We start from the raw sequence: 22978 nt of genomic DNA on the forward strand, positions 1-22978 counted from the left end.
CATTCAGTACATATTTCAGTGGATACTCAACATAGAATGTCAGGAAATTAAATTAATTAAATCAAAATGCGTGACGTGCTGGATCAAAGAACAGATATAATGTAATTCATATAAGTGTAGTCATAGGTGATTTATGATTGGCACCCCCTCCGTCTCCATCTCTTTCTGACAGTCCTGGTCCAGACAGAGACATCATCAGCTCTATGAGTGCTGCTCTACTGTAACTGAAGCCTTCACTGGTAAGATCCTCAGAGGGACTCCACTGAAATATGGAAACACTTTCTCAGTGAAAGTGTGTTTGAGAGTGTGTAGGTGTGTGTTATTATCAGGGTCAGAGAATGACAGCTCTCCTCTGTCCCAGTCCAGCTGCACTCTGATCCTCAGGAGTTTCTGCTCCACTTTGATGAGAGTGTGGGGCTCTGGTGTAGAACATGCTCTATATTTACCATCTTTATAATACATATAGCAGTTCCCACTCTCAGAGTCACAATCTCCCTTCCTCTGGAGAGACTCTGTCATCACACCCACATTCCACCATTTGTTCTCTCCAACCTCCACATCCCAGCAGTGAGTCCCTGAGTTAAAGCCCTCAGATCCCAGGACAGAGCAAAACCTATTAAATCTCTCTGGGTTATCAGGAAGCTGCTGTCTCTTGCTACTGTATCTCACAGTGGTCAGATCCTCAGACAGGATGAGTTTGGGTGTTGCAGTGTTGGGATCCAGAGTCACAGGAGCTGCAGAGAGAAAGAACACACACATGAGGTGAACACTGAGTTGTGTGTGAGAAGAGAGAAAGAACACACACATGAGCTGAACACTGAGTGATGTGTGAGAAGAGAGAAAGAACACACACATGAGCTGAACACTGAGGGCCTGATTTACTAACATGCGACCGCTGCTTAATCTGCGCTCGCACATTAAAGCACAGTGTTTTTGCGCATCTTCCGTGGTATTTATCAAACCAGATCGCGCTGGGCAATCTGTGTTTACTCCGCCCTATATAGGGCCTGATTTACTAACACTGTGACCGCTGCTTTAACTGCTGTCGCACATTAACGCACAGTGTTTTTGCGCATTTTCCGTGGTATTTATTTAGGAAGAGAAAATGAAGGTTCAGCGAAGTGATTATAAAGAATATGTTATTGGTGGCATTAATGCATAAACTGTCTATTATAACAATATAGATGTGAGATTAATAATTTCTACAAGGGACATGGGTACACTACAATATATATGGACGTGGGTGCAATCAATGGTTCCGATTACGTTCGGAAAGTTTGCGATTTAAAAAAAAGTCCTGTTTGATGTCTCTAATTTCAGCTATGGCAGTGGGGAAATGTATTGACCAGTACATCGTAGCAATGCGTCGAGCACCTGGGTGAATATTTGGCTGAGTGAAGGCTGAGACTGCAGATGCTATAACTGGTTGAAATTATCCGGAGGCCAATATTTGCAAATTAGTTTTAACAACTGATGGAATGGAATGTGATCGCAGGGTGGAGAGTTCGATGTCTCTCTGATCTGGTCCAGTAATTGAAGTATTGCGTGGCTGGTTAACCTGTACCGTCTAATGATTTGTGGTTCGCTTAACTGAAAATGTGTTATACGAGTTGAAAAAATTATTTCTGTGCGCTGTCTGTCTTCTTTCTTCGCCTTGCTCTTATAACTGCTGCCATATCAACGGTTTCAGACTCAATGGAAATGCGCTTCCTGGTTAAGACGTGCTTTTATGAGGCGGAGAATTAGCGCGCAAATCGGAGACGTGCGTTCGCCAGGCAGTTTAGTAAATACCACGCAATACATCATTAGGCGCACTCCTCCCATTAAAGTGCGCTTCACGCCTACGTTACCACCCGCGTCTCCGTGCCATCCCACCTGTTGGCAGGTACACACCCTCAAAGCGTTAATATGTGACTACTCAAATGCGCCCCCTTAGTAAATACCGTTTTATGTTTACGACCGCTATTTTACGCCAGAAATGGGCGCAATCCTGTTAGTAAATCAGGCCCTGAGTGATATGTGATAAGGATGTGAATGATGGTAACACCTCTATTAAAAATGACCAAGTGTAAAGGCAGGAGAAGTAGTAACAGTGAAATGCTCTTTAGTCATCAGTATGAAGGAATCACAGCTGTGAAGGTGTATTCACTGACCATTATCGTGCATTTAATATCCGTTTTTCTGTTTTTATCAGTGTGTCATCCCCTCTATTTATCTATCTGGCTTTTCTTATATTTATTATGTTGATGAGTATATTCAGATGTAAGCCTAGTTTTGATTGTGTGTGTGTGTGTGTGTGTGTGTGTGTGTATTTTCTTTATTTCCACTGTAATTTATAATACTCTCATCCTAGATTATTTTCTGTTTGATTGTTTGGATAGGATCTGCACTGCTACGGTGTCGAGGGGCGGAAAGGAAACTACTTTGTTTAACTCAGGCAATCTATCTATAAATCCAGAAATCTCTGTGTGTCTGTCCGTCTAGGGCGTATCTCCCTGACGGTAGTTACGTTAGTTATGAGATTTCGCATGTAGCTTACGCATGTCATGAACCTGTGCATCCTTGATTTTGAATTCATAGTTTGCAAGATATTTGTATTTTACCGTTTGCCGTGCATTGAAATGCATTGGGTTTATCGACGCAATTTCTAAACCCAATGCATTTCAACGGGAGCCAATCCATTGTGACGTAGACCAGCGATTTGGGCGTAAAGCATTCTATAGTGTAGGCTATTCATGAGGAACACACACTTCGATGAACACACACTTCGACATCTGGAGTAGGCCTGCTCATCTGTAAGTAAATTTAACCTGTTTACGTTAATTGCTGTGAAATTAGCTAGCCTATTGACGTGCATCGAACTGATTAATTTTGAAAGCTGCATAGGGACGTATTCTTTGAAAGTTAGGGACCTATGTTTTATGGAATGGAATGACCCCCATTCACCCCTCCCCCCTAAAACCTGAAGGTCACTAATAGCCTACCTACTTACAAAAATGTCTGTTTTCGTTGCTTTATGGGTACTGTAGTAATTCAGCGAAAGAGGGGCGGACCCGCGCGACGTGAATGATGTTATAGTCATAGAACAGTCGTGTGGTTAGCCTAGGGCCTAGACCACTGACCATGCGTTCATTCATCTACTGACGCAATGAGAGAGGTTTTCCGATGTATAAGTGTCCGATGTATATGTTGTAATTCGTGTGTATTTTGTTTTCTCATTATTGGAATATTATAAACCTCAGTCTGCATTTACCCTGGCTGGGAGAGGCTGTCATTCCGAAGATACTGTGTGTGATCGCCTTTGCTCTGTGTTCATTAAACCTGTCAGAGTGTATGAATAAACGGCTGGGTGCCAATCAAATCACAACGCAAGAGTGGAGTACTACACCGCTACAAATGGTAGCTTATATTGATAAGCCTAGGAGGCTTTCAGATTGTCCATTGCTTTCCCATCTGTTGCTATGAAATACGCGCAAATCTCGCTGTAAATTATGTTGGGCCACATCGTCATGTTATCCTCCCAGTTCTGCACTGAATTCGGGTGGGGGATAGTAACGCCATCTCCAGTCAGAGTATTTAAACTTCCCATTGTAAGGACATTATTAGCTTACGATCTGTTTGAGAGTGGGCTGTCAAAGCTAGCATCATCAAAGTCATACAGTACAGTACATACATTCAATAAAATTAACCTACATTTGAGTCCAACTGCATAACCATTCTTACCCTACACTTACCCTTACAATAAAGAAGTGACCTATTTCAACCACAACTTAATTTTAAATAATTTCTTTCTTAATGACATTAAGTTTATAGTTTAGACAGCAACTTTGACATCTATATTCAACTGCATCCACTACATAATCTCAAACTTTATTTGTTGGTATATCTCCAAAAAAGCTATACAACATTAAAACATTTCTTATTGAAAAGGAAACATGCATCACAATAATACTTCAGTGTAACCTGTACCTATGTGGAGTGCAAATATGTCTTGCTATTACACTACCCATCAGCTACACCTACGTCTGCTAACACAACAGAATGCATAATTCCTACGGGCACTGCACTAGTTTGATTAAACCTCTGAAGACGCACCATAGTGCTAAGTACACAGAGTTCACTAATGCTAGTGGCGCAAGACCGAAGCAACCAACCTTAATGACGTCTTGCAAAAGAAAAAAACGCGTGCACACACACGCACACAGAAAGAGAGAGATAGAGAGAGAGAGAGCTGGAGAGAGGTAGAGACTAATAGTGCCACTTACGTAGGTTAAGTGATTGTTGATGTACTTGAGCAGGAGACTAATTTGATCCTTTTGTAACTGAAATGTACTAATCCAGTAATAGATCTGATCAATTTTGAAAAGTAGACTGTGTTGTTAACTATGCAGCAAATTGAATTGCCTTTATCTGGTTATATTTGCATTTTGTCTAATGTGATGACATTGTCTCTTTGAAGGCTTAATTTCTTTTGTTAAAACCAGAAAGCTCTGTTTATTTTTGGCTTGGGATAGCCTTCTGTTAATTTTGTACAATAGGCTTGACATAATCTGGGGAGGATAAAATAAAATCTGCCTTCAAATTAATTGCAATTGCATGGAGACCAAATCTAAGAAGTATCTGTACACAAATAAAATTGCTCTAACTCGTATCGGTGTATCCCTAGAATAAATTAACACAAATGAACAAACTCACTGAAGACAAAGCTCTCAGAGGCTCGCACTCATACACACACAGCTAGTCCCCCTTCCACATTTGTAACATTACAGGAGTGAGTAGGGTGTGTGATTAACGGCTGTTAGTTCTGTTCTGTTTTGTTTGTTTGAATTGTGGATGAAGAGGGCTTTCTGGCTGCTAAGGAGTAGAGAATTCTAGCTGCAATAGTGCAGTCTATCCTCTCCTCGTTCCTACCATTGCTTATGCGAGGTTATACATTTACACACCAGGCTACTCACTATGTGTGTGTGCTGATGTGTGTGCACACGTGACTGTGTACTCACTGTATTGAATTATCTCCTGCATCTTCTCCCAGACTCTGAACTTCTGGTTGCCCAGGTGTTTTGCCACATTGATCAGAGCTCCTGAAACCCTCTCTGGATCCTGCAGTGTGCACTGGGCTCTGGAATAACATTCAGGAGTCAGTGCTGCTGTGGGTTTGGGTTCAGAACCACAGAGAAGAGAGAGACAGGAGGCAGATCACTCACCTTTCTTCTGTGCTCTTGTAGTTCTGGTAAATTGCAAAAAATGAAATATAATCAAAATTAGTTTTCATAAAAAAATATGTAAATAAATTCCTTAATGCATATTTGTATAGACACTTTTTTCTTGCCGTGTATCTTGTTGTATCTGATGCTTTTCACTGCTGGAAGCTCCTCAATATAATCTCAATATAGAACCTCAATATAGGACTGTGACGGTACGCATGGCGTATGCATGGCGACCGTCACGGTAGTATTACACTGCCTACATGTACAAACATGAACCGTGTGTGTTTTATGTTATCCATATACGGTTATGTTTGTTAACCCCACAATTCATTATCAAAATTTCTGTGAATGTTGCAATTTCTGTCTATAACCATAACACTTCTACAGTTTACATAGCCACACCATTCAATGTCTTGTCATATAATTGTTACGTTTATTCAGGTTAAGAAATAATACATAACAATTTCATACCGTTTGTCTACCATTGTCTATGTTTCGTCTAGTTTTATGAATTTTTCTGATTTATTGTTCGTGTGTATTTGAAGATGGCGCGATTAACCCAAGAGTTTTATGAATTTTGCTGATTTATTGTGTGACGGCTATGCCGTGATTACTCCGTTGGTGGAGTCTGTTTTTCTCAGCTGTTAGGGACATCATGTTTTGATATGGCTGCTTTGAACAGACCTAAAAATGAATGATTGGTATGAACCAATTGAAGGTGCTTGTCAAGGCTACTTAAATTCGCTTTTTCTTTGTTCGGGAGAGTTGTCGTTTTAGACGTAAGTCTTTGGAGCTCTCACCACCACCGTTTTCAGTAAATAACAGAAACTGATATTCCAGCCCTACAGGGACCTGAGTCACCCCTGCAAACTGCACATCACATTAACCACCTTTTCACAGACAATTTAATATATGTCTGAAAGTGTTTTGTGGGGTGTGTGGGAGTGTGAGTGTCATTTCTCCACAGAGTGCGGTGAGTACTTTTAGTGCATCACAAGGTTGAGTGAGGAAAAGAGATCCACAATAGCTTTTTCTTTCATGATCCCAGACTCTTCAGGTGAAACCAACCCATCTCTCTCCTACCTCAATCCCACTGACACATGTACCCTGAACTGAACTGGTGTAAGCTGGTCCACACACACTTCCTGTTGTTCTCGCCAATGTATCTTAACAGCCAGAGATTTTGTCATCAAAACTTTTAATCAGATTTTAAGAGTCATTATACAGACAGATGATGGTTCTCACCTGCAGGAATGTGATGTCATCAGTTCTCATCTCCTCTTCTATGGCTCTGATTGTGTCTGAAAGAGATGAGATCTCTCTGCTCATCTTCTCAATCTTCTCCTTCATCATCTGACTCTTCTGCTCCTCTTCCTCCCTCAATGCAGCTATTCTGGTCGCCTCCTCATTTCGTAGAAATTGATGAAGCTTCTCAAACTCCTCCTTGATCTGTTTCTCTGTATCATTGATCTGACTCTGGTTTAGCACACAAAAGATATTCATGGATGTCAAGGCATTTTTATACTTCTACGATTCTCTCCGATTTGGTCGTAGAGGGACACTTTGGCACGCCTTGGCACGCCTTGGTAACACCTTCACCCAGGTGTTGCCGCCCATCCGACCCGTCGGAGAGCCGTCGGAGAGCTGGTCGGAGACAAACGCTTTTTTCTAACTTTTCTTAAAGAGACGGAGAGAGTCGGAGACCCCCTTGGCTGTGATTGGCCAGTTTACGACATCATTTCCAAACAACATCATTTCCGGAATCACACATGTCAGGACCTCACATTTCCTGTTTTCTGTCAAAATGTTTTAGTACGACTTTGGTAAACTACAAAGCTGCACAGCATGCAGCATTAGGCTACCGTATTTTATATAAACCCTCGAAAAGTACATTTCTCCCGACCACTGTTGGTCTCTTGGCTGGTGGTTCGGTGTTGAAAGTGCCTTCTCCAACCAGCTTCAACTGACATCTAACGTAATTTGCTACGGAGTAATGCTGGCAGCATAATTACTTTGCATCTATTAAATAGGAAATGTATTTCATGTATGTGTAGAACCTATTAAGAATGACTGACTTTACATAAAACGGCAGTGAAAGACATTTGAGTCAAACATTACTTTTGCCTCAATGAGGGTGGCGTGTGAGAGCATAATCGGCACGACAACGTTGTACTTATTAGCAGCACACTTTTGAGAGTTATTGTGAATACGCTAACGCTTGATTTAGCGGAAAATCTAGTAAACGTACGTACCACCTGTCTCCTGTTCTGTTGTTGTTGTAGTTGTCGCTCAAATCGCTACAAGCACGTCCTCTGCTTATAACTCAAACTAGTCCAGCAGCTCCACCATCAACCATTGTCTGTTAGTTGTTAGTTCTCTTGTTGTGTTTCTGATATAACTATAACACTGCATGTGGATTGGTATGAAGACTGCAGTGGGTTTAATTTTCTGCCCCTTACTTCATAGTTCTACGGGTATTTCTGTTCGAAGTGTGCATGCTTTGTTTTATAGTGACGTTTCACGCTAACACTTTTGACAAGGGCAACCCTCGTTGCAGATTAAACACATCGGTTTTGTCCTGCCCACAAGCAGCACAAATGCATAGCCTACTTGTCAGTCCACTCTGTCTTAAATTCGAGAGTTTTGGAATCAACTTTTCGTGTGTGAGAGCCTGGCAGATGATCATTAGTAAGTGTGCTAATGTATGTGTTTTTCCAACATATTCATGGTTGAAATCGCAGTCCCACAACTGTATGTTGAGGTATGCATGTTCTTGCTGTGTGTCTGATATAACTATAACACTGCATGATGTATGATGTAAGATGTATGATGAATACCGTGGGTTTATTTTTCTGGCCCTGTCCTCAGAGTTTTGGGGGTAATTTTGTTCGAAGTGTGCATGCTTTGTTTCATATTAGTGACACATTCACGTTACCACTTTTTGACAAGGGCAACCGTCTCGTGGCCAATGAGTGCATTGTCATAGCGTTGTAGTTATTCAAAGGTTACCCAGCGATCATTGCAGTATGAATGTGACAAAAATACCAAAGAAAATAAGAACGTATTCATTTTATTGGATCGTTTTATAATAGTTTCTGTATTGTATGTAAGATAAGCATATCGTTTTGTTATAAATCGCAATGTTTTTCACAAAAAAATGACCACCACGACGGAGATACATTTGCCTACTCAAGTGAATATATAGCATTAGACATGTTAGTATGGACTGTGCTACATGTCTCCAAGGCCCATGTGACTGCACCTGCCCGACAGGTCTTGAAGCGCTATCCGTGTCATGTCAGTGACAGTTGGGAGGAAAAACAATCAATGACTTCCAATAAAGAGGTTATGTGGTAGCTACGGGCTCGACAAACAGTAGTTACCCCACCCAGCGGTCTGGCGTTGAATAGGTTGAATAGGCTTTAGGACGCATAGCCGTCGGAGTAGTATATAAGCCCGACCAGTACGTTCAATTTTTTCTGAATCAACCGCCTGCCCCCGCCCGCCCATTTTTTTTTTCGAGGACGGAGAGGGATGCAGAAGTATAAATTAGGCTTCATCCCCTACCATATTGACATTGTGTTGAGTAAGCTTATACTTACCTTAACGTGTTTTGCTATTTGTTCACAGGTAACCTTAGCTTCTTTACGTATCTTCATCTGCTTCCTTAGGGGCACCATTTTAAACTGGAGCATCTTCTGTAAAGAACCAATACCTGACAGTAAATACAGCCGGGTGGAAACTGGTTGCAATAGGGTAACACTTCCAGACTGCTTCTGAATTACTGTCATCCAAGAACATGGCCTCTGCTGAAACTAATTAAATATCTTGTCAAGATATAATATGTACATGCCTGTTTCTATAACCACAAAGCAGAGATGAGAAACAAACCATTGAAAACTGTTCACCTGAAGAAGAGCATTGATTCCAGTCCTATCAACATAAAAATCTCTTCTTTTTACTATATGAGAGAACTGGCACACAACTAGAATATAACCAGCATATAAACAGCATATAGCCATCATATAACCAGCATATCGCCATCATATAACCAGCATATAGCTATTATATAACCAGCATATAACCAGCATTTCGCCATCATATAACTAGGGATGCACCGATCCGCTTTTTTCATCTCTGATATAGATACCGTTATCTGAGGTTTAGTATCGGCCGATACCGATCCGATACTGATATAAAAAAAACAGCGTGAAATTATGGTAACAAACTGTAAGTTTCATTGGGGGGAAAAGACTGGGATCATGAGACTTGACTTAAACATTTCTTTCCTATTAAAAAAAAACAAATAAACAGATATAAATGTATAATTACTTATTTATTTAATAATGTTGCACCAGTAAAACAATCTTAATCATATAAATATAGTGTGACTGGTTCAGTCAGTGCAATAAGGGATTCAAAAATACAATGTAAAACAAAATAAATAATAAAGGAGCTGAAATTGCTTCACTAGCTTGGTTGGTAGACTTTCAAAATAAATAGCATTAGAGGTAGTCCCAACTTGTAATTAAGCAATAAGGTACGAAAGGCAGTAGGCCTACTGTATCGTCAATAATGTACTGTACTGTAGTAGGAATAGGATTCAAGTTTATACATGTAGTAGGAATAATATTCAAGTATATACATAAACATAAACATTAAAAAAAAAATGTATAATTTTTTTTTAAATATGGATCGGCTCATTGTCACCGATACCCGATCTAGAAATGTCTTCAATATCGGTACCGATACCGATACAAATATCAGATCGGTGCATCCATACATATAACCAGCATATAACCAGCATGTAACCAACATATAACCATCATATAACCAGCATATAGCCAGCATACAGCCAGCTTTCCCATGAATCCAAAGTTGCCTGTGCCATAGAAATGTCTCTGGATGCTTAAAAGTTGCAAATTTGTATCAAATGATCAACTTCAGATGATCCTGAAAGTACCGCAGCTGTTCAGGGCTAATGGTCAGAGCCTCTTTGAGACCCATAATATAACTACTTTATCAACGTGGAACAGCTTAGAGCCCAAACTAATAAACATAAAAAACTACGGGACACTTACCTTAAGTTCAAGTATTCGTGTACTGATGGGCCTGAAGTTGTGGTTCTTATGTATTTCTGAGTTCCGACATTCATTACACACCAACTCTTTGCAATCTTGACAAAAGTGTTTGACCTCTTGTTTGTGCAGGCGGCAGAAGGCGTCTGGAAAAGTCATGTGAGCAAGTAATGAACATGTGCGCATGCAACTTCTAGAACACTTGGCTACAGTGGCGCCTGCAGCCGTACGGCTGTACGCACTGTGCATTCCTTCTGCTATGCAAATTTCTACCCAAACATTCGTTGCGTCCTGAAGGTCTTGTTGACAATGCCTGCTTCCACCATAGGCGGAGATCCCGGGGGGGACGGGGGGGACACGTCCCCCCCTCGCATAAAGTTGTCCCCCCCTCAACAAAATAAAAAAAAAAGTAATATGAAACAAACGCACGACTACACAAGCGCTGCTTATTATAAACGTAAAATAATGTGCTTTTTAAGTGTTGAAAAATCATGATCCCCCTATTCCTCAAAGTGGTTCGGGTATGCTGTTTCCAAAGGGCGAGGCGAGCACCGTGTTTTAGTCAATCTGCCCACACGGTCAGGTTGTGAGATTGTTTCTTCCTCTCTCCCCCTCCCGCTATGATACACGATATGTAAAGATATTTACCTCATTCTCGAACGAAGTAACAACATGTAAGAAGAAGTTTTTCTAAACGCCATTTACGAAGTTCCAATCGATAATCACAAGTATTAATACGTTTATTAATGGATTGACATGACAACGTGAACGTTTGCCATAACACACGCAGGTATCTATAATTAACACCCTTAGCTAGCTAGACAGTTAGGACACGGTCCTGTCAGGGGCAGGTTAATGCTTGTTAATAAACGTAGGTCTAGATGTCAGTGCCTCTCCAGATTAGTTAAATTAACTGAAAGTAAATTAATGTCATTTTTTCGTGGGGTCAATAAATAATACTGGTATTTTCAGCATCGGGTGAGAGTGGTACAGTGGATAGAGGGGTCGTGAGTTACTGAGAAGGTTGCTAGTTCAATTCCCAGTCGAAACGTCCTTGAGCCTTTTGAGAACTTACTTTGAGCATCAAGTTCTCTTGAACTTTGGACATTATTTGTCTGTGAGTAGATATTTCGCGTTAGTTCATATAATGCCGTTTAGGTCATTCAAAAATCACTTCGAATTTCTGTTTGTAAATGTGATACAATAATTCGGTATTTAGCAGTTTATGCTAGCTCTCGTGAAAGCATTTTTTTTCATGTCCCCCCCCCGGAATTACTCTCTGAAATGTTACCATGTATTGTCCCCCCCTACAATGAAATGGGATCTCCGCCCCTGGCTTCCACAGCGTCTGCTGAGCGACCATTCAGTACAATAAGGCGTCTTAAGACATTTCTATGAAGTACGATGACTAACAAAAGACTGACCGGACTTGCTCTCATGAAGATTTGGAAATCGTCAGCGAAGAAGAACTAAAACTAGAGATGCACGATATATCGGCGGCTAATACATAAGTGGCCGATAAGTGCAAAAAACGAAATATTATTATTATACTGATATCATAATTTCGGGCAATAATTTAAGCCGATATTTTTAGGTCTAATTTCCCTCCAATTATTCTTTCCAGCGTTAGGCATGGGCCTGTTGCCTGGCTACACTAAACTTTTTTAGCATTGCGCAGTCGTTGAAATAATCATGTCAGCTAGGGATGCACCGATACCGATACCAGTATCGGGCCGATATTTCGTTAAAATACTCGTACTCGTTCTCGTTTTTGAATTGCCGATTCCAAGAACCAGTACCCAGTGTTGCGTCTGATAGCAGTCCTGTATCCAGTCTTCTACTGTTTATGCCTGGCAAGTGTAAGAGCGCCGAAGTTGCGTTGAGGCCGAGAGTGGTATTGCAGACAGATACAGATATTATTAAAATTATAGCTCGCAAGATATTGAAAAAAATAACTGAACTAGTTCATTTTTTGGAGCTCTGAACTTAGTTTAACATTTTGAATTATGTACTATGAACTGAACTAGTTCATTTGTAAACTATGAACTGAACTAGTTTATGTAGAAAGTGAACTTTCCCAACACTGCTGATACCACTTAAGGCGAGACACGGCAGGCAAAAATGTCGTTTTTTTCAGCAGTGGTCATTTTTGAGATTTTGAGCTAGTTCACTCCCTAAACATGTAATCTTTCATACTAGCATAAAGAAAATATCCTAATCATACATTAATGTGTATATTTATTCACATTTTGTCTGTTCGCGGCGTCAGTATTCTCCTAGGTTTCCTGGAAAGTTAGCATTCTAACGTAACGTGCAGTGTATCGGCTTTCTGATGCCTGTCATATTTGGTATCGTTGAAAAGCTCTGTATCTCCCACACAACGCTATGTAATCCAAATAAGGTCATTTCCTTCCCATCAGTAACCAATGATGTTAGTAAAAACGGAGCTTTAAACCTAAGGACGCAATTTCATTGGTTTGCGGTGGTTTCTGATAGCGTGATTCGTTCAGACGCATCACGTGGTATGGTTGGACACTTCCCTGATCTTTAAATGCGATTTTCACAAAATGAGTTTTTTCTCATACTCCAAGGAAAGAAATCTCCACTTCAGTTCAACCTATATACAACAAACTTTCCAATCTTGTATCCAACTATATTATGAAGACATTTACAGAGGGATTTGTAAATATATTATTCCTAGCCTGAATTATATAACATTATATCCCCAAAAACATGGCGAAAATCGATTTTTGTCCTACCTGAACTATTACTCTCTGCCTTACTAGTAAGTAGCTTATTTGCCGTCTTGTTTTGTCTTGTGTTGCACTTGCTTGCTGTTTGACTGTGTTAGGAACGTTTGTCATAGTGTCAAAGTAGGTACATGTCAACCGGTTTCGCTAAATGCTGCAATGCTATGGTGTTGAGGGGCGGAAAGTAAAGTGCTTCGTTTAACACAAGCAATTTGATTAAACATCTGAAGACACACCATAGTGCTAACCAAAACAACCAAACTTAACTTACATCTTGCAAAATAAAAAAAGGGGCACACACACAGACAGAGAGAGAGGTAGAGAGAAAAACATATAGTGCCACATAGGTTAAGTGATTGTTTGTGTACTTGAGCAGGAGACTCTTTTGATCATTTTGAAATTGAAATGTGCTAATGTGCTAATCCAGTAATAGTTCTGTTCACGTTTTGTTAAGCAGATTGTGTTGTTAACTATGCAGCACATTTAATTGCCTTTATCTGGTTATATTTGCATTTTGTCTAATGTGATGATATTGACTCTTTGAAGGCTTTTTTTTGTTAAAACCAGAAAGCTCTGTTTATTTTTGGCTTGGGATAGTTTACACATTTTTGGCTTGGGATAGTTTACACATTTCCAGATTACTCTTGGATATCGTGATAAATAACTTAAACAAGAAAAATATGTCTAAAGGTGATTCACGCTGACAGAATGTAGGTGCACTGGCAGCACTGCACCAATCCAGTCTATGGTAGCCTGTGCTTTGCTAAAGTTAATGCATTGCGTCCCTAACATCACGCCACACGCATATTAATCGTAACGTACCAGGAACGTGAAGTCAGATTGTGTGCGTATGCATAGAAATAGCCAAATTGCTTTGAAAATGTATGGAATAAATTCAAGGGCGTAGGTTTGGTCTAAGCATTTGTAGGGACACTACCCGGCATATCCCCCCCCCCCGCCATATACACAAGAAACGTAGTTGATGTTATTTTGAACAGGCACACTTTATTAAGATATATAAACATTTATGTACTAACTTGTGAAACTTGGAACTGATTTAAACATATTAAGAATAATAAAACCTTAGCAAATAAAAAACACGTTTTTTTTACATTGCTTCTTTTTGTTGTCCTTTTTGGATATCCCAAACATGAGTAAGACCTCACCTGAAACACTGATGGTCCAGCTGCTGCTTCCTCAACCTGCACTAGGCATTTTAATGTAATCTTTACCAAAATGGACAATTCAATGTCTCATCGGAACCCCTGATGCTGATTCATCATCACCCTGCTCTACATCTATAGCTTCAGGCTGCTGTTTTTACTGCACTACATCTGCACTGGATTTCTAAGTTTCCTGAATGCATTTCAAAATAATGCCTTAATGAACAAAATTAGTCAATGAGAAGTTCATGCAATGTATTTGTTTGTTCTGAAATTATGTAGGTAATTTGTTCAGGTTTTATGGAGCTGTACTATGCCTCCATCATATACTGGATTTCTGTGCAATTAAATAATGTATAAATTAATTATGATGCATACATTTTAGCATCCCAATTTATTGCACCTTTTTACTACCTACAAGTATATCTACATGTATACTCAAAATAGCCAGTGTGAATGCTAACATTCATGGGTAACATTGTCTAAACATCCCTTACATCTGTAGCTTCAGGCTGCTGTTTTTCCTGCACAGCAATTCATCAAATAATACAGACACTAACCATGCTTAGTTGAGAGTTGACTGCTGACATTGGTCGAGAGATTTCAAGAAACGGAGATAGCCTTATTACTGTCCAAGGGATCAAATAGGCCTACTTATTACCACTTTTGAGTTGCTAGCCTGCTGGTACTAGGCTAAACAAGTATGGTCCCCAGTGTTGTATAAAGTACTCAAAAGCCATACTTGAGTAAAAGTACAGATACGTTACTGGAAAATTACTCAAGTAAAAGTAAAAGTCACCTTTTAGAATATCACTTAAGTAAAAGTATTAAAGTATCTGATCTTTACTGTACTTAAGTATCAAAAGTAATTTTCTGATATTAAATGTCCTTAAGTATTGAAAGTAAAAGTAAAAAGTAAAAAAAATAAGTAAAAAAGCAAAGGGTAAGAATTTTGAGAATAATGAAGTTTATTCAGACTAAAATGAGCAAACTTATAAACATGGGCTGATTTGAACCCCACTCCCTACTCAATACATCGACAAAGACGAACACATAGGCTACTGTCTGTCTGCAAATGAAGCTGCTTGCAGCTAGATATATCTAGATAGCGATCTACACTTTTGCTAGGTGGTAACTAACTATCTAGTTAAGATAAAATCCACAAACAGTTATGGTTAATGTCAACTGGTATTATTACCACTTCTAGTATATAACTAGTCTCTTCAAAAAATGTGTTAATGTTACAATCAAAATGTTGACGTCAAAATGTTAATGTTACCGTCTGGAATTGCACGCTGAGCTATTCCCTGATTGACACCTGTATGCTATTGCTTTGATTATTGTTGTATCCCCTTCGTTGTTGATCTTAATGTTTTTTATATATTCTTCCACTGCATATTGCAGTCCATTTTGCCTTGATCTGGAGGATATCGCGGATATATTACTCAAAAAAGAATCACTGACACTGACAGATATAGCGCGGCTTGTCCTCGTCGTAGCCATGCTTTTTGGTACAGACCTCGGCGTTTTGTCTGACGTAGCAACGGTAACTAAGGGGGCTTTTGCAAACGGTAAAAATCGCATTAACGTGCGCTAGGACAGCTGATTCGCCAAACCTGCTTGGAGTCTGTTCTACCACAGTCCCCGACTTTGGTCTCATCACTCTCATGATTATTATTTTTTCTAAAGATGATTCGATTTTGTAACGAGTAACGAAGGTTTCAGGGGAAATGTATCGGAGTAAAAGTATCAGTTTTCTTTGCAAAATGTAGCAAAGTAAAAGTAAAAGTCATCAGAAATATAAGTAGTAAAGTAAAGTACAGATATCCAAAAAAACTACTTAAGTACAGTAACGAAGTATTTCTACTTCGTTACTATACACCACTGATGGTCCCATTATGTGGCTGTACCTAAAGGTTAGCTGTATCCTTCTGGCTTCAACAAGCTGCTGCTAACACACTGGTCGAAAGCAAAAGTTGCATGCTCTACACACTAACAACTTTCAATTGTTGAATGGGTATCGATGTAAGGCTAGTAGGTTTGCACTGTTTGGGTAGTTTTCCTACTAGTTAACTAACAACGACCTGGGATTCTTGATTACTCTCTGGGTGGTGAAAAACTTCTAATACCATTCTTCTTTTTGGGTGGCATTTTCCTATCTTCAAAGCACAAAAGGGTCACATTTTATCAATGCTGAGACCAAACGAAATACTACTATGAGGCTTTATTATTTCCTGGCGTGTTTAGTAGCTCACCGTGTCAGACATACTGCCAGCCCTCTTTCAGTAAGTCACGATTCACAAAGTGTTACTGACTCTGCCACTTCAGCCAATTAAATGACAGTATCTTGTCTCGCAGGCTCGAGGGCGCATTGAATATACGATAATATAAATTGATAATACGAATGAATTTGCAAATATATTGTGCAAAATGTTTTATTCTCAAATTAACAAAATATTGGTGGGGACAATTGTGTCTTTCCCAAACTTTGGTCGTGACTAGTCCCTATGGACCCTATGCAAACCTACGCCCTTGAATACATTTGGTTTTGGACGTACAGCAGCAGCTCAGTTAATTTCTCATTATTTCTCTTAGGATTGTTTGATGTCTTTGTGAAGCCATTCAACAACACACAAGTGGTTGTGATCACTTTAAACCCAAGACTGCTTTTTATTGGTGAGCTGATTTTGAGAAATTAAACTTAAATAGCAGCTAAAGTTGTATTACCTGGTTATCCAGTTGCTACGCTAGCTAATTCGCTTGCTAAGGAAACTTAATAACCTAAACCATTTCATTGAAAGAGTTCAATTTGCATGAAATTATTTAGCTGATATTTTAGTCTCCTCGATTTAACTCTTAAAATCATAATGGGAAAGGGTAGAAACCCTCAGGGTGCTTGTGCAACTTTGTTTGAAAGAGTTCATATTTATGAGTTCATATTCATGAGTGCATATTCACAAATATTCAAACGAGTTCATCACAAACTAGCAGCTGCCAACTATATGTTCTTTACCTATACCTGTGTAAAGAATGCTGATATGAAAAACAACCAGAAGTCAATGTGCAAGCTGCCAATTTAATGGCGGTTTTAGATACTCTATTGGGTTTATGTATTTGTAAATTTGACTCTGAGAAGGGCAATGCCTCACTAGCCACGAACCTCACTGCACGTCAGTGTAACGTACAGTCTCGCACACGAAGTTAACAAGCATCTGCAGTAAAGCATAGCCTACGCTTACTTTTAGTATACTTTTGGCGAACGATTGAAGTTATTCTGTCCTTAGCTAACTTTTCGACGGACAGACTGCCACTACAGAGGGACAGGCTGCGAGGATACATGGAAAAGGACAGGCTTCCAACAAAGCTACACCTTCACAGGATAAAGGGAAAGTGAAAAAAGAAAATACAATGAGGAATACATCAAATACGGATTTAGAGTGACGACAGACAGAGCACGAGAGGAGGTACCACTGTGTTTCGTTTGTTCAACATTACTGTCAAATTAAGCCGTCGAAACTATCGCGGCACATAGAGATGCATCACATTTTTCTTGAATGCCAAGCCTATTGAGTACATGCAACAGATGTTTTTCATGACTTAAGTTCTGGATAAGTTGCCAGACAGAATTTCCAGAGCTTGCTGCAAAAGCAATGAGGTGTCTTTTGCCCTTTCCAACTATCTACCTGTGTGAGAGCGTTTTTTCTACACCAGCGTCCTTAAAGAATAAGAACAGGGCAAGGCTTCAACCAGATAATGATATGAGACTTTGGCTGTATACCATTTCGCCACCAATAGACAGGCTGTGTGGACTTCATCATGCCCAGATCGCACACAACGCCTCACATACAAGTCAAACAATGATGATTTAATCACTCAAAACGTATTATGCACCCAGTATGGTCAACAACTCTTCCACTGAATTGGCGACAAACTAAACTTGTGACTTGAGATTTATTTATTTAAACTGGAGAGTTTACTCGACCAATGACTTGAGCCAAACGTGGCTGACGTCATGCACGCAGCAATAACATAGTGTTATCGAAGAAGAACATTTGTTATAATGAATTGAAATTAAAAGGCACATCTAAAACGTTTTTGTAAAAGTACATAAAAATCATAATCATAAACCTTTTGTACCCTTTATTTTTAAATAAAAAAAATATCGGTTATTGTATCGGTATCGGCCACAATAAACCAATAATTTTTGGTTATCGTAATCGGCCCTAAAAGGCCATATCGGTGCATCTCTAACTAAAACTATTTGATGCAACTGGCAGAAGGAGAATTAACTTTAATTAGAATGGCAATTGCTTTCTTAACAATCATAAGTTTCTCCACTTATCTGTTTTGTGTTCACTTCTCTAGTACTGAATTCTTGTTGGTGGTTGGTTGTAGGTGGTTGTTGTTGGGTATTATTTAGAGCCTACTGACACTTGGAAATAGTGAGGTTGTACCTGTAGAGACATCAAGATGAGGGATGATCACTCACCAGACTCGTTCGTCCTCTTCCTCTGACGTCCCTCCTCCTCCTCCTCCTCCTGATCCTCTCCCCTCTGCTGTAAAACTCCAGACAAACTCCGCTTTCTACTGTGGTCCTGGCCATATTCCTCTACATCAAAGGACATTTATGGTCATAACAAATACTGATATGCTGTGGCAAGTAAATTACCTGGATAAGGCAATTCTGTTCAAAATCATTAAAGATTCTTCATAAGTTTTATCAACAATCACCAATGTGTGTGTCCTCGCATATCTTTGGATGTGTCAACACTAACTGCTAGTTTGAAGTGATAAATATTGACATTAGACATCAAATTGTGATCGATAAACACTTTTAAGGAAACTGTGTTGCATTTATAAACTAATCCTCAACATCACTTGGTGAAGTGTTTAGGGAGTGTGGCTGTGGGCAAAGGAAAAGCACCATCCAGCACTATAGACATAGTCTCACATCAACCATGCCTGATACAAGATGATCCTATGAGCTGTATTACCCCACAAGGTTGAAATATTACTTCAAAGCTGCACTTGAAGGTCTGCAGCTCAAACGTACCCAGTTCATTTACCATGTCCATGGCCAGCTGGTTCAGGTTCATCATCTTAAAGATTGTCAGTATGACTCCGTCAGAGCCTTTCACTGTGTATTCTTGTACTATTAGGTCTACAGTGTCATCAGAGTCAATTTTCTCCAGTTTGCCCCATGGGATTGTGCCCATGTCCTTCAAATGGTGCTTGAACGTCTTGAACTGGGCACCTGTGAGCTTTTCTAGAGTTGTTCTCAGTATAGTCAGGATCGAGTTCATCATAGAGTCTGTCAGAGAGAACAGAGAGACTATGACTTCAGTGCATTAAGGATTCACATGTTAATGTTTAGGGATGAGTGTTTGGGTATATGGCAATAACTCAGCTTCACATAAACCTAGAATAACCCACAGTCTGAACCATGGAGGAGTCACCTGGAGATGTCCTCTTCTTTCACCTCTTCTAACTGGAATGGGCAGAGCGAGCTTACTTCTCCAACTCCAACTTTCACCACAAGAGACAATCAAAAAAGGAAGTGATTGTTATCTTACCATTGTAATAGGCCATATCTGTACAGACATGATTACAGCCCCGACACATCATAAAACCCCCTCCAATGGATTTGTATGGATTACAGGGACAGGGCATGTTAACATGCTGAGTGACATATGATCAGTATGGCAAGGTAAACAATGAATAACAGGCTGCTCTAAAATAAGCCAAAATAAATATTATGTAAATTAATGATTTCAATTGCATCTATTAGCAATGCAACCATAATCGAAATTGAAATTCAGAATTTAAATTGTCAGAGCACAAACCCTGTAGCCTACATATAACTAGGGGCAAATGACGTCACACACCAAACATTTTGGATGGATGCACCATGACCATGTGAATGCATACAAATGTCACAAATGAAATATGTCCACAGACTTAGGCTTTACAGTATGATTATTTATTTATTGACCCTTGAGAACACTTAGGTGCAGAAACAATACTGCCTTAATTGGCCTAAGCAATAGTGGCCGGTATAGGACTACTTTGTACTGAACTTTACCACTGAATCTTTAAATAGTAAGATAATAAAAGTGCAAATGAAAAAATAATCTTTCTGTGGCATTTAGTCCAGTGCTTCTGGGGCTTTATTGTACTTTCAGAAGATAACTCAAGTGTTAATCTTTTCTTTTCAATGTTTGTCCATATATTTGTTACGGCCAGTCCGGTTTATAAGTTAAGTTGCCTGATTCATATAGTTTAACCTTCTGTTCTGTGTTGTTTTTGTTTACTCACCTCTCCTCTCGTTTCACGTTTAACGCAATTAAAAAGATTTGATTTGTGTGAAAAATGTGAATCTAGGCTCCGTGTAAAGGCAGCCTCAGACTCATCACGCCCTGCCTTGTGTGTGCTCCACCTTGTTGATTGTGATATGTGTTATGTGTTCCTGTGTCTCGTTCCTGTGGGTCACTTGAAACACGGGGGGAAACAAAGACAAACTGGCAACGAGACACAGGAACACATACAGACTAAATACACAAGGTGATGAGGGTCAGGTGCAAACAATCAAGGAGGGGTAGACAATCAACAAGGTGGAGCACACAAAAAGCAGGGCGTGATGAGTCTGAAACGAGAGGAGAGGTGAGTAAACAAACACAACACAGAACAGAAGGATAAACTATATAAATCAGGCAACTTAACCAATAAACCGGACTCGACGTAACAAGTTTGATGCAAAATTGATACAAATATATATATTTTAATGTTTTTAAGTTGGCCATTACACTTGACACTTGTCAGTTATCCTGATGTGGTTGAGCATATTTTTCAGAAGATTGAATCTTTCCCAACAGTCGACGATTACTCATCAAGTAGGCATGAAAGCCCTTGCAGGTCATGTTCGTGAAATTGTACTGGGTATCGTAACAAAGGCTAAAAATGATCGTACACGAGTCAAACGCATAAACTACAGATATCTTTCTACACAAATAGACGCACATTAGCCGTTACACTCGAGACATTCACCTGCTCGTCCGCTTGCGCCACACACCAAGTCACTTGGCACAGACGCACACCAATACAGACACACACATACACACACAGAGACAAACAGATCTAGAAGCCGCTATAGTCAACAGTAGCCTGTAGTTTGTGAAAGACCCAGAGAAATGCAACACTAAAAGGACGATTTTGGAATCCCTGCCGGACACATTTTTTAGGTCTCAAAAAGAAGACATGTCCGGGCAAAAAGAGGACATCTGGCCACCCTAAATTATCACACATTTACTTTGATGAAATCTCCCTGTACATGTTTCTGTCCATACTTACCAACCAAGTTCCGTGTTTTGGAGTTATCAGAAAAGCGGGATTGACCAAGTTTGTGTAACTTCGCTGGCATATCAGAGAAACTTCAAGAACGAAGCAGACATATTAATCGCAAATGAAATAATGATAATGTGCATGTTATAAAATAGTCGGGAAACAAAGGCATCCATGCAACTTCCTTTCACTCTGCTTTTTTGCTTCATGTAAGCTTTGACTTTACACCAGGAAAGACTCGATGCCACTCAATAACTCGTCATTCCTGTCCAATAGCCTCATCACATCCAATCATGTTTACACATCCAGAGTGCTTCAGGAACACTGAATGGAAGGGTGTAATTTGATAGGGTGTAATTTGACTGGCTCAAATATCAACAACCTTTCGCCAACCCGAATTCACACCGAAACGAATCGCAATTTAAAACCATTGTTACGGTACAGCGCGACTGGCGTGGGCTCCTCTCTTGCGCCTCTCGTCAATGTCACACTCGGCCCAGGAAGCCAATCAGATCAAGAAAGAGGCGGCCTTATACGTCTCCCACTTTAGTCCTATTTTGTTGCCGGTAGATGTGGTAGGAACGGTGTGACAATGGCAAATGCAGACGAAAGGTTGATATTAGCGGTATTTAATTACGATGACTCATATAATACAACGTCACCCCATTATTCAAACAATAATCGGCAAATGCATGCATGGATCGCTTTGGCAGCCAGCAGGCTTAAGGAAAAGAGGCGCACACAAAATGCGCGCCGTACCATAGGAAACAATGGTTGTGCTAGCGTCACGTTTTTATAAACGTGTTTGGTGTGTTTCGTGACGTTGTCTGCTTGCCGAGTCTCCCTCAAGACGCAGAAACCTTTTTACTGGAGTTTGAGTTTCTGCATCTAGTACACTGCTGCTACCAACTGACTGAAGCATGAGAACAACATCTCTAAGAATACTGTGAATAAACTAATTACTGAACGAAGTACCTGTACTTAACCCAATTCATATTGGCTTTAATTTCATGAAATATATTGGCTACTTTCATCGAAGTTGAGGAGGAAGGTGATGCAATGTCGTATCCCATGGTATGAACCTTAAATTAACATGAATTAAAACTACATTAACACCTGTCCTATTTAATGTGTGCTCATTCAGCACGTTCATGTCATTGTCTTGTGTTGTTACCAGCCTAGATATTTGCACGCGTTAATGCTGTCTGCAAAATATGTAGACGAGGTACAATGTGGCCAATTAAAACAGACTACTGCTGTTGTAACAGTGGTCAGGCAAAGGACTGTTAGACACTGTTGAGCTTTTACTCTTGTATTCCTGATCCTGTCTCTTTTTCTGAATGACAAATGGCAAATACAAAAATTTGTCGATGCCCGCAGGATCCGTAGACAAGCATACTGCATCTGTCTGGGTATGGAAACACTACATGAATTCAACCTGC

The 22978-nt window shown here is 39.8% G+C and overlaps 1 protein-coding gene across 1 annotated transcript; it reads right to left on the bottom strand.

The window, feature by feature from the left end:
• Positions 1 to 201: 201 nt before the first annotated feature.
• Positions 202 to 19501, bottom strand: LOC308365981 (zinc-binding protein A33-like; the record flags this gene model as incomplete). Its single annotated transcript, XM_080839616.1, has 7 exons — positions 202 to 734; positions 5001 to 5119; positions 5205 to 5227; positions 6453 to 6683; positions 10289 to 10431; positions 18688 to 18807; positions 19252 to 19501. The coding sequence occupies 7 exons, from the start codon at positions 19499 to 19501 to the stop codon at positions 202 to 204; spliced, it is 1419 nt and encodes a 472-aa protein (XP_080695742.1).
• Positions 19502 to 22978: the final 3477 nt, after the last annotated feature.

The sequence above is a fragment of the Sprattus sprattus genome (assembly GCF_963457725.1).
Source record: "Sprattus sprattus genome assembly, chromosome: 5".
NCBI classification, from domain to species: domain Eukaryota; kingdom Metazoa; phylum Chordata; class Actinopteri; order Clupeiformes; family Clupeidae; genus Sprattus; species Sprattus sprattus.